The sequence below is a fragment of the Lemur catta genome, chromosome 11, assembly GCF_020740605.2.
Source record: "Lemur catta isolate mLemCat1 chromosome 11, mLemCat1.pri, whole genome shotgun sequence".
NCBI classification, from domain to species: Eukaryota; Metazoa; Chordata; class Mammalia; order Primates; family Lemuridae; genus Lemur; species Lemur catta.
This window is the reverse complement of record NC_059138.1, coordinates 6178570-6192084: the sequence shown is the minus strand read 5'-3', so window position 1 is coordinate 6192084 and position 13515 is coordinate 6178570. Positions and strand designations below refer to the sequence as shown.

At 41.4% G+C, this 13515-nt stretch overlaps 1 protein-coding gene and 1 non-coding gene across 2 annotated transcripts; both read right to left on the bottom strand.

The window, feature by feature from the left end:
- Positions 1–1025: 1025 nt before the first annotated feature.
- Positions 1026–10676, bottom strand: ZNF425 (zinc finger protein 425). Its single transcript, XM_045565097.1, has 3 exons — positions 9938–10676; positions 6801–6956; positions 1026–4377 (listed from the first exon to the last, which is right to left on the bottom strand). Exons 1-3 carry the CDS (start codon positions 10089–10091, stop codon positions 2426–2428), a joined length of 2262 nt encoding a protein of 753 aa, XP_045421053.1. The 5' UTR covers positions 10092–10676; the 3' UTR covers positions 1026–2425.
- On the bottom strand, positions 8720–8916 carry LOC123647923. Its single transcript, XR_006738439.1, has one exon. It is a non-coding gene; the product is annotated as a U2 spliceosomal RNA (small nuclear RNA).
- Positions 10677–13515: the final 2839 nt, after the last annotated feature.

Here is a 13515-nt window from a genome sequence, read left to right as displayed (position 1 = left end):
CAAGATACTAGAACTCCTTAAGTTTTAGTTTCTCCATTTAATATAATGGGGGATGGGAGGATACCTTTATGAAAATCAGCCACATCTACAAAAAAGTGCTGTTTTAGACTTACTGGTAACACCCAAGTTCACTTGAGCGAACTAGGTGAAGGACTACAGTATGGAGTGACCTATGGAATCACTCGTCTTCTGCAAATAGAGAGACTGGCACAGAAACAGCAATAAGGAGTGCTTCCAGGGTCAAATGAAGGCAGGAGTTCAGGGAGCAAAACGTTAAGTGGAGGTGGAAGATGAGGAGGAGCTAAAAGAAAGGAGGGGAGGCTTGACAAAGGAACTTTATGGTCTATATTAACTAGAGCTTTCCAGATGCTCATGCTTGTCAGGGACTCCATTGGCTGGCAAAAGCAGCCAACCAGAAGTTTCTATCTAAACTGTCTTCCTTGCCCCATATCCGGTCACCTAAGTAAGGGAGTATAAATGGTTTCAGGACCAGTACTCAGGTTCCAGAGAGAATAAAGGCCAAGTTAATAACAGACATTATAATGTGAGGCTTAAAGTGAGGTTACAAATGTGAAATATATGGCATTGTCTGGTAAAGAATAAGTGTTCAATAAATCTCAGACATAACCTCGTGTTATGAACCGAATCATGTCTCCTCTCCTTGCCAAATTCATAGGTTGAATCCCTGACCCCCAACGTGACTGCCTGTATTTGGAGATAGAGCCTTTGAGGAGGTAACTAAGGTTAAATGAGGTCATGAGAGTACAGTCTCATACAATAGCCCCACCTACCCCATGCACAAAGAAAAGGCCATGTGAGGACACAGCCACAAGGCAAAGTTTTTAAACCAGGAACAGCCTCACCAGACACCAACCCTGCTGCCACCTCAATCTTGGACTTCCAGCCTCCAGAAATGTGAGCAAATAGATTTCTGTAGTAAGCCACCTGCCTGTGGTACTTGGTTACGGCAGCCTAACATGTTCCATAGCAGACTAATACACTCCATAAAGGTAAGCAACTTTTATCACAAGAAGCTTTATTACAAAAGGGAGGAGAAAAAGGCTACAAGGAAGAGTTCTAACCTGAATCTCACCCCAGAATGGCTAGAATGCCTGACAAAAACAGTTCTTTCTCCAGTTTCTTCATTCACCAGATCCAAGGTTTTGAAACTTTAGTTTACACAGCATCACCTGGGAGGATTCTCACTCAGTTCATCTGTGGAGGGCCCCAAGAGTCTGCATTTTAAACATGCATCCCAGGCAAAAACACAGAGTTGTCCTGAGGTGCACTGCTGAAGAGGCCAGCGAGTGCTGAAGTTTGGCTCACATGTGCCCTGGCACAGCTAAAGTGCTTTTTTCTTTGCACTACGGCACCACTGACTCACCAACAGGCACCCACAGAACTGTACCAACCACAGGTGGCACTTTTTTTCCTCTTTGTATAGATACTAATTCTTCTAATGCCCTTGATCCCAACTGATTCTGATTCAGGTAATTTGGAACCACATTTCCTGCTACAGACATAAAATTTATGAAGGCCTCAAAATTTCCTAAGGAAAGCTGTATAAATTTTCTTGGGAGTAATTGTTAAAGATTGACAGTCTGAAACGCAGATGCAAATTTGCTAGAATAGCCTGAAAAACTGCCTTATAACAATAGATTAAGCCACAGAGAAAAAAAAATGGAGTGATGCCACAGACTGGCAATATTTTTTTCTTCAGTATTTTCCTCAAGAGACCCTAACATTAAGGAAAGAATATTTCTTTGAGAGTTGACACATCACTGTTGAAAATGCAGAAACAGATAAATAACATTGTTTGTTATTCACAATGGTGGTTTTCTAAATTAATCCAGAAGGAAATAACATTTATGTGGGTGATCATTTTAACAAGTGAGATGGTAGAAGACAACATTTATTTTTAACAGTATAGAGAAATTCTGCCAAGAAACAGATGCCCTCTCACCATCTGAGAGAAAATGAAAATCCACTATGAGAGAAAACTCAAGGTTGTCAACAGAAATTTAAATAAGGAGGCCCGGTAAAGAAAAGGCGACTGAGGTATATGGGGTAAGCATTCCTGTCCCTAACATTTGTTCGCTGAGGCTGTGGTTTCTGAATTTAATGAAGGGATTATTATGCTCTTGGATGGCCCTGGAAAGATCTGCTGGACCAGCGCATCAGTATATAATGTTTCTTCCATGCCTGGCAGGCCTTGTCTATGAAGCTTATCAAAGGAAAATTCCTCTTCAACTGTCTTTGCCTGGATCACGTGGAACTTTTGTCAAGGAGCCATCAGGTGCCTCTGACCGTATCTGGCCAGTGTGTCTGTCGCCGGCGTTCTGAGAATTCTTTACCCTGCCTCAAGCTAACAGAGCTGCTGGCTCCACCTAAAAGATGTCACTGCGTGACTGCCGTGTGGTTTGACCTAGACACTGGAGGGCTTTTCCTTGGCATGCAGCGCAGTGTGGGTCTTGAGTGCCCCCACATACGTGAAGCTCCTTCCACACTCATCACAAGAAAAAGGCCTCTCCCCACTGTGATGGTACAAATGGGCCTTCAAACTTCTCTTCTGCAGGAAGCCCTTGCCACACTCAGTACACCGGAAGGGCCTCTCTCCACTGTGCGTATACAAATGGACCTTCAGACTCCCCCTTATGCAGTAGCTCTTGTCACACTCTGGACACTGGAAGGGCTTCTCACCACTGTGGACTCGCATGTGTTCTGTGAGCCTGTACTGCTGGGTGAAACTTTTGCCACACATAGCACAAGAGAATGGCTTTTTGCCACTGTGCTGGAGCAGGTGGCTTTTCAAATTCCCTTTGAGACGGAAACTTTTATTGCATTCAGGACACTGGTAGGGTTTCTCTCCACTGTGGACTCTCAGATGTTCAGTGAGCTGAGACTGATGAGTATAAGTCCTGCCACACTCGCTACACCTGAAGGGCTTCTCGTCCCTGTGTGTCCGCTGGTGGAACTTCATGGAGGCCTTCCAAGAGAAGCTCTTGTCACACTCAGGACACTGGAAAGGCTCCTCCCCGCTGTGAAGCCTCATGTGCTCGGTGAGGTGGGCGCGTCGGCGGAAGCTCCGGCTGCACTCAGCGCAGAACGGCTTTTCTGTGGTGTGGATCTTGAGGTGCTGGGTGAGCCCTGACTGGTGAGCAAAGGTCTTTTTGCACTCGCCACAGGGGAACTCCTTTGGCCTGCTGTGGACTCGGCTATGGCAGGCGAGCTTGGAGGGCCGGGTAAACCTCTTGCCACACTCCCCGCAGGAGAACGGCTTCTCCTCACTATGTAGGCGCTGGTGGGCCTTCATGGCATTCCTCCAGAAGAAGCTCTTATTACACTCTGGGCACTGGAAGGGCTTCTTCCCACTGTGCTGCAATCGATGGGCTTTTAGGCTTCTCTTTAGGCGGAAACTTTTATTACACTCGGGACACGAAAAGGGCTTTTCCCCTGTATGCACTCTGATATGCTCATCGAGTTTAATCTTGTAGATGAATTTCCTCCCACATTCATCACAAGAAAATGGCTTCTCTTCACTATGTGTCCTTTGGTGGGTCTTCAAGGTAGCCTCCCGAGAAAAGCTTCTGCCACACTCTGGACAGTGGAAGGGCTTCTTCCCGCTGTGCTGGGAAAGATGGACCTTCATCCCTCTCTTCAGGCGGAAGCTCCTGTCACACACTGGACACCGGAAAGGCTTCTCCCCACTGTGCAGCCGCAGGTGCTCAGTGAGCTCACACTGCTCGATGAAACCCTTGCCGCACTCCTCACAGCGAAACGGCCTCTCCTCTTTGTGCAAACACAGGTGCTTCTTCAAGTTGGCTCTATACCGGAAGGTCTTGTCACATTCAGGGCACGGGTAGGGCCGCTGTCCTGTGTGGACAACCTGGTGAGTGACTAGGCTGCCCTTCAGATAGTAGCTCTTCTCACACTCATTGCACTGGAACCGCTTCTTCTTACACGGCAATCTCTGGCTTCGCCTGAGTTCAGATTTCCCTCTGGATTTGCTTTTGTACTTTGGATATTTATAGGGCTGGTTCTTGGGGTGGCTCCTTTTGTGGTTTACCAAGTCACTCTTTCCCTGGAAGGCTTTCCCACAGACACAGCAGGGATAAAATCTTGGCCCTGCTGGAATTTCCAGGTGACCTGGGGTATCCGGAGGTTTATGCGATGGATCTTTCTTGTCCTGATTAGATGCTGTGACACTGAATTTTTTATGTAGAGTCTCTGTTTTGTGGAGACTTGGAGATTGGAAGGTGGTTCTTTGATCCAATAAAGTCTTTCTACCCTTCCCTGATAAGGTAGCACACAAGTCATGCTTTTGAAGACCATTTAAATAGGATTCCTCTTCTTTTGTCCCAAGAGTTCCTTGGTCACCTGGAGAACAAAAAAAATACCACTCTCATCAGTGGTGATGTCTACAGTGGGATTCAAGGGCTGTCTTCATGTCACTAACAAAAAGGGAAAGGGAATCCCATTAATCTCAATGACTTTGTGACTCTACTTCCCACAGATAAATTATATTTAGCTTTTATATTCCTTTCACCATGTGTTAAGAAATAGCTTAGCAAAAAAAATTGCAAGCAGATATATCTTGTGAACTACAAATGACCCTTAGAGGGTTAAACAGAAGTTGGAGATAATTAAAATGAGTTACAGTCTGGGAATCTGATTGTACTATTATAATACTTCCTTAGATCTGTGAAATAAATAGCACAATATTTAAGTAGGAAGGCTTAGGTCATATTTTTGTCCCCCTTCTACCATAGATTTCAAGAAAAAATTTCTTGAAGAAATGCTAATAGAAAGTATCTTTCTCAGGAATGTACAAATAGCAATTTACTGAATTCACAAACACTGTAGAAATTATTTCCTTTTCCAAAGAACTCTGCATTATAAGAAAGATATATTTATATAAGCACACTCACTACTGTTCCCAATGTAACAGCCATGATGACAGAACATAGAGGGGCCAGAGTTATCACATGATTACCCACTAGATCTGGAGAGGATAATTTCATTCACCTCGGCCACTGTATTTCAGAACTGCTTTTCCTCCAATGTCCTGTTGAATGAGATAATGGAGCTCTCTCTTTTTAGCTCTTAACCTGGGAGGAAATCTGAGTGGCACTACCCCCAGAGGACTCTCATTATGCTTGGTGTTCATCTTAAGGACAACATAGGCCGGGCGCTGTGTGGCTCACACCTGTAATCCTGGCACTCTGGGAGACCAAGGCAGAAGGATCCCTTGAGCTCAGGAGTTCGAGATTAGCCTGAGCAAGAATGAGACCTCATCTCTACAAAAAATAGAAAAATTAACCAGGCATGGTGGCGCCTGTAGTCCCAGATACTCAGGAGGCTGAGGCAGGAGGATCACTTGTGCCCAGGAGTTGGAGGTTGCTGTGAGCTAGGCTGACGCCACAGCACTCTACTCAGGGCAACAAAGTGAGACTCTGTCTCAAAAAAAAAAAAAAAAGGACAACATAAGTGATATTTGCAACTGGATCATGTTATTAAGTCAGCACTCAATGGCTTTTGCCTAGATCATGACAAGAGCACATTTACCCATCTCCTGGAATCCTATTTCTCATCACTGGAAGTTTAATCTTCCTATAAACATGCTTTTACTATTTAACCCTGGCAGAAGAGCAGTTGTACTTATTGGTTGAGTACCACCTTGTACCAAGGGAACAACACTGATTTTTAGGGATAGCCACCAAAGTTGTTAATTCTTTGGTACTCAAAAAACTTTCCAGGCTCCTCCTTTTCTATAGGATGAAGTCAAACTTTTCACCTTGGCATTCCTGGCCTCAGATAATCTGACACCAACTTATGTTTCCCCTCCTATCTCCCATTATGTCCCAGGAAGAACAGTCGGCTTCAGGCAGGTTGGTATCTTCCCTGTTTTCTGAACGTAATGAATTTGTTCCCACCTTTGTCCCTCCGCTCATGTATTAGCCCAGCTGATAATTCTTTCCCTGACCCAGTCTGCCCGGGGTTTAGCTATTTACATACATACATAGCACTTTCTACCAATGAAACTTATTATCTTAACTTATAAGCAGTCTTACTTTATAGTTGACTGACTTAATTGCCATGACATTAAGACAATCAACATCTACAGTGTAAGGGTTGTTTTATTTATTTATATACACACACTCTCTATAAAGTTGTTTGCTGTAGCCTAAGTAATATAATACTAATATAGTCCTGGGAGCCTGGTAGGTACTCAGTATTGTTAAATTAATAAGTACATAGACAGTGGCAATGCAATGAAACCCTTGGGAATTCTTTTATCTTCTTGATGGAGCTTGGACCCATCCCCTGGGCTCAAATTCCCCTCTTTTTCAGAGGAGTTCCTTGACTCCCAGGGATTCAGTAAAGCATTCACATACTATAAAGGTGAAATAGTCCCTTAAATATTAGAAGTGTTAAGGTATTTCTACGGTTTCCATTATGATTCAATCACAAGGTTTTTAATATTTCTATTTTCAAATGGACACCATGGTGTGGCAGGGACGTGGTTTTTTCCTTGGTGCTTTGACAAATGGATCCTGTGCTCTTTTACAAGAAATTCTCACTGTCTTTTCAGATTTTTTTTTTAATAATGTATATATAACTTCCTTCTATAAAAGTAATACATTCTCATATTTGCTACTCACTTGAGTAAAGAAAACCAACATTCTCCATCAAAACAATGTTTCTCATTGACTAGGTCTAGCCAACTGTCCAAAAAGAAAGATTCAGGAAACAAGGCTAGGAAAATTAATGATTCATGACCTTAGAACCATCTTACTCACCGAAACATGATGACGTTCCAGTGTTCTTCAAGCCCAGCTGCTCATCAGAAGGGCTAATTGTCATTCTTCTTTCATCTAAGCATTTCTGATCTCCGATTAATAGAATTCTCCCTTGTTCCATCCACGTGATCAAATCTGGCTTGGAAAAAGCACAGCCTGCAAACATGATCCACACAGACTCAGTTTGGGTTTACTGAGCATTTAACTAAAAATTATTTTCACAGTTGACTTGATTCCTGGAGACATGAGACAAATGTTTGGTCAATAAAATGGAAGTCCTTGAAATTACATGAATGACAACGGAATACAGCTCAAGGAAAAGACTGTTTAGCTTAAATACTCTCTGCAATAGTTTACAAAATTAAAGGATGCAGAGAAGGATAATGAGGATTTTAAAACAGCTGACATCCAGGCACAAAGCATCCAAAAGTGATTATTATGAGACATCATAAGAACAACTGGATTCCTTTCACTTGAATGCTTAGGAAAAAAAAAAAAAGATTTTTTAAAAAATATTAAAAAAAAAAAAGAACTGAGGCAAAACAAAAGGGACACTCAGAGGGAGTTAGTGAGGAAGCCTTGATCACAAGGGCCACCTTTCTAACTAGAGGCCTCAAATCCAAGGAAACTAACTACTGAGGTACCAAGATGTTTGCTCAATGAACTGAAAGAAACAGGAGGCTATTAAATTACAGCGATTAAGAGGTAGACAGTAAGTAAGTACAAACATCACAAACATCGGGTAGTAATTAAAAAATTAACCAAAAAAAAAAAAAAGAGGTTGAGAGTAATGTAGTCTAATGGCATAAGACTAGAGGGAAGAAGGGTTTTCAATCTGTAGAGTGACTTCAGACGCCGCAGCAGGAAGCTTCCTCCTCCTCTAGCCTTTGCTGGTGTTACCTAAGGCTCAGCTCTCAGATTAACGCTTCTCAAAGGGAACTGTGTATCACCAGCACAGCAGTGCCTCAAGTATTTGTGAAAAATGTAGGTCCCTGGGTCTGATCCCAGGCCTGCTAAATCTTAATCTCTGAAGTTAGGATCTGGATGCTCTGTAAAGAAATTATTGGCAAATTATACCATTTAGTGTTTAAAATTTGAGAAAATCCAACTTATTTTTCCAAGCTCAAAGATGCTAATTGTGACAGCTCAAAATGTAATCCTAGATTAGCGCATGGCTCTACTTTCCTCCACCCTGCTGGCCAGTAGGCCTCAGTCTCCTCCTCTTAACCTCTAAATGCTGGAGTGTCCCAGGGCTCTCTCTGTCCCATCCACATATTCTCTCTAGATGATCCCAACTAGCCTCATGGTTTAAAACACCATCCATGTAATGTCTCCCAAATCTGCAAATCCAGTCCTGATCTTCCCTTGGAATTCCAGTTTCCCATTGCCAGTCATCACTTTGTATTTCCAAACAAATGTCTATGAGCATCTCAAACTCAATGTGCCCCAAACCTGCTGCATCCCCAACCCTTCCTCCTGTCAGTGAATAAAGCCACTCACCATCAAGACAGTCAAACTGAAAATTGAGGACTTGATTCTTCTTTCACCCTTTTACTCCACACCCATCCATCAGCAAAATCTGGGATTCTACCTCCAAAACATACCTGGAGACCACCTACTTCTCTGTCTTAATTACTACCTATCTAGTAAATCTCACCAGTACTGCCAAGGCTCGTGGCTGGTCTCTCTCTTTTCATTGCTATCCACTGTGATCCACTCTCCACACGACAACCCAAGCAATCATTTAAAAACTATATTACTCGCCCTAGCACTCTGGGAGGCCAAGGTGGGAGGATCACTTTAGCTCAGGAGTTCAAGACCAGCCTGAGCAATAGCAAGACCTTGTCTCTACTAAAAATAGAAAAATTAGCTGGGCATCATGGCATGGGCCTGTAGTCCCAGCTACTCAGGAGGCTGAGGAAGGAGGATCACTTGAGCCCAGGACTGTGAGAACATAGTGAACTAGAATGACACCACTGCACTTTGTCCAGGGCAACAGAGTGAGACTCTTGTCTCAAAAAAATAAATAAAGTGTATTACTCGCCTCTGCTTAAATCCCCCCATCATCTTCCCCTTGTATGTACACTTGATCTTAGCCAAAAGGCCAAGAAATGATTCCCTCTCATACGCAGAATAAAATCCAACTCCTTATCTTGGCATCATTTCCCACTAGTCCTCTGTGCTTGTGCTACAATAGACTCAGTGTGGGTCCCAACATTTTGAACTCATTCTGACTTCTGGGCCTTTGCACTAGCTTTTCCCTTTGCCTAGAATTCTCTTCCCCCTGATTTCACATGGTTGACGCCTTCTTGTCATTCACACCTCACTTAGACTAAGTTATATCCCCCTTGAACAGAGAAAGACTCCCTCAGGCTAGACTGAGATTATTTATTACATTGGTACCAGTAGAAATGGGTTTTTTTATTTTTTTTAAGAGATGGGGTTTCACTGTCACCTAGGCTGGTGTGCAGTAGTGCAATCATAGCTCACTGCATCCTCGAACTCCTGGGCTCAAATGATCCTCCAGCCTTAGCCTCCCAATTAGCTAGGATGGCAGGCACCTGCCACCATGCCCAGCTAATTTAAAAAACATTTTTTTTTGTAGAGATGGAGCTTCACTATTAGAAATGTTTTTCACGACATGAGAATGAGTTAGAGTGACTCGGATAAGCAGCAAGGTACAATTTCCCCAAATTTCTTTTTAATGTACTCCTTGAGTATTTCCCTAGAGTTACCCAAGTGTCCCAAGCCACTGCCCCCTTCTTGCCTGTTGTATCCACACTGTGCACTGTGTTGTGTCCCAGCTTACTCTAACTTAATAACTATGTCCCCTTCAGGAAAGCCCTAGTTCTTATAAGATGGGAAATTCATCTTACTCAGGCAATATAAGCAGGCACTAAATTATTCGTTAAAAAAATAAATGAACACCCTTTATTAATAATACTGAAGGCACAGATACCACTGGATAAAAAGGGACAAGTTAAATATTCCCACGCCATTATAGGAAGGGAAAGAGATACTATGAATGTAAACTGGGCACAGCATCATATTCAACCAGCCCATAGCTGACACAGGGAAGGAAGCCTCTTGGTATTAGGTTGGTACCCAAAAAGTGATTCCTTAGAATCCCATCTTACCCAGGGAATCAAGGGTCTCATAATTGGTCTTCATCTCTTGCTTATACATTTCCTTCTGCCATTTCTCCAGGATCTCCCACTCTTGCTCCGAAAAATATAAGGCCACATCATCAAATGTCATGGTTACCTGGAGCCACAAACAGTATATACACATACATTTTCACTTTAAGACTACTTTGTTTTTCAATGTCCATGACTTTATTAAGAGACAGAAAGAAAAGATTAGTTATGTCTGGATGGTGCCACATAATATAATGAACATAATAAAGGGGAACCAAATAGAGTGAATGAAGGAAGAGTAGGCCTTTGAGCACATGCACCATCTAAAGAGGGATCCTTTACTTAGCAGCAACCAATTACTGCTCTGCAAGTCTAGGCCCAGTGTTGCTGGATCTGTCAATTAAAAAAAATTATTTTGAAATAATTACAATTTTACAGGGAGTCATAAAGATACTGCAGAAAAGCTCCACACCCGTCACCTAGTTTACCTCAAAGGTCATATTATATGTTACTATAGTACAATATCAAAACCAGGAAACTGACAATGGTATAAAGTATGTGTATAATTCTATGTGATTTCATCTCCTGTGCTGACTCATGTAACCACAGTGCAATGAAACAAAACAACAGCCCTCCATATTCCTGAGTTCTGCATCCACGGATGCAACTAACCTCAATTAAAAACAATAAAAATGCAAATAAAAATAATCCAGCATAAACTATTTACACAGCATTTCCTTGTATTAGGTATTATAAGTAATCCAGGGATGATTTAAAGCATATGAAAGGATGCATGTAGGTTATATGCAAATATTATGCCATTTTACATAAACGACCAGAGCATCCGTGGATTTTGGTATCTGAGGGGCATCCTGGACCCAATCCCTCTCAGATACTGAGAAACGACTATGTTCCTTCATCACAAAGAGGATGTTCCCACCCTTTATAATCACACTCACTAATCTATCATTCATCACAATTTTGTCATTTCTAGAATGTTATATATGGAATCTTGTAATATGCAACCTTTTGAGATTGACTTTTTTCACTCAGGACGTCCTTGAGATCCATCCACATTGTCATGTTTAGCAATACAGTCATTTGCCACGTAACAATGCTTTGGTCAAGGATGCACCACATATGCCACAGTGATCCCGTGAGATTATAATACCATATTTTTATTGTACCTTTTCTGTTTAGATACACAAATGCTTATCACTGTTACGATTGCCTACAGTATTCAGTACAGTAACATGTTGTACAGGTCTGTGCCTAGGAGCAGGAAGCTATACCATATAGCTTAGGTGTGTAGTAGGCTATACCATCTAGGTTCGTGTAAGCACACTGATGTTTGCACAATGACAAAATCACCAAACAAGGGCAGGCGCGGTAGCTCACGCCTGTAATCCTAGCACTCTGGGAGGCTGAGGCGGGTGGATTGTTTGAGCTCAGGAGTTTGAGACGAGCCTAAGCAAGAGCGAGACCCCATCTCTACTAAAAACAGAAAGAAATTATATGGACAGCTAAAAATATATATAGAAAAATTAGCCGGGCATGGTGGTGCATGCCTGTAGTCCCAAATACTCAGGAGGCTGAGGCAGGAGGATGGCTTGAGCCCAGGAGTTTGAGGTTGCTGTGAGCAAGGCTGATGCCATGGCACTCTAACCTGGGCAACAGAGCGAGACTCTGTCTCAAAAAAAAAAAAAAAAAAAAAAAAAGAAAAGAAAAGAAAAAAAAAATCAAACAATGAATTTCTCAGAATGTATGCCTGTCATTAAGTAACACATGACATTTCATCTTTATTGCTGAGTAGTATTCCATGGTATGGATGTACAATTTGATTAACCATTCAGCTATTGAGGAATATTTTGATTGGACATGTTTTCATTTTTCTGGAATAAGTGCCCAGGACTACAACTACTACACTGTAAGGCAAGTATATGTTTAGTGTTTAAAGAAACTGCCAAACCATTTTATATTCCTACCAGCAATGTATAAGAGATAACTTCTCAGCACCCTCACCAGCATTTGGTAATGCCACTTTTTAAAAATTTTAACTGTTCTAATAGGTATATAGTGATATCTGTGGTTTTATTTTAAATTTTCCTAATGAGTTACTGAACATCTTTTCATGTGCTTATTTCCTATGCATATATTCTCTTAGGTAAAATGTCTCTTTATAGTTTTTCTAATTTCTAATTGGATTTCTTTTTTTACTATTCAGTGATAGTTCTTTATATACTCTAAATATAAGACCTCTGTCAGATATGCAGTTTGCAAATATGTTCCCCCAGTCTGTATCTTGTCTTTTCTTGTATCTCTCACAAAGCAAAAGTTGTTAATTTTGATTATGTACAACTGATCATTTGTTTCCCTTTACAGATTGTGCTTTTTTTGGTGCTACATCTAAGAACTTTCACCATGCCCTAGATCCCAAATATTTTCTCCAATATCGTCTTCTACAGGTTTTACAGTTTTATGTTTTACATCGGAATGTGTCAGTTTTTAAAGAAAAACAGGAAATGTACATCATATTATGTGAACCCTCATCCTGGCAATTAAAATTTACAGTTTTAACAACAAAGAGTGTTCCAAACAAAATATGTCTGCAAGCCATGATTGGCTCATGGACCATTAATCTATAATCTCTGGTATGGACTGACTAACAGGGGCTGTTTCTCCTGAGTGTTTGGAGGACAGATACACTGTGGGAGTAGGGAAGCAATAGAACATAAATAAATTGAAAATTCCGTTCTCACCCCTTTCAGATTCTATGCTACAAACATAGATGAGCACCTCCCCCAAAAAGCTGGTCATCTAGAAATAGAAAGATAGGTACGGCTCTTCCCAAGTATATAAAAAATCATGGTCACAAGTACTACAAAGTAAATTCTCCCAATAAGAGAATCTAGGGGACCTTATAGCCAAGGCCATTTGACACTCAAGATTCTGAAAAGTTGCAGAGATAAAACTCTATCATCAAAAGTATCACAGGCTCTGAAAGCTTACGTACCAAGTACTATAACAAACAAGTTCAAACTGATTGATGTTTTTATAATGAGATTTCAACAAAATTCCTCTACAGTTTCCTTGTACCTCACCCATGTTTTCCACCTACAAAGACTCATTTGTGATCATATTTACAATTAGCACTGAGCCTCTCCAGTGTAAAGGAAAATAAAAAAAAAAAAAGATTTCTCCTTGCCTATCCCAAATAACACAATAGCCAAGAAGCTGTCATCACATGTTCTATGGACTCAAATTTATAGCCAAGGAAGCAGCACCACAAACTTTCACAGAACAGAGGAATATTCCAGGAGGTTTCCAACTGCCTAGAGGGGAAAAAATAATAAAAAAGAAAGCCTGGCTGAAGGGACACAGTTTTAAGAATTTGGGAAAGAATGTGTACCTGCCAAGGGAGGCTGGGGAAAGGGAGTGGGAGGCAGAAGGGAAGAAGAAAATGCTAATAGGGAACATTACATTAGTAATATAATTAAATTTCATTGGGGGCACAAGGACAATTTGCATATTTAAGCAGGTTAGACTTAACTGAATGTAATGGGGTTTCTTGGATTAAG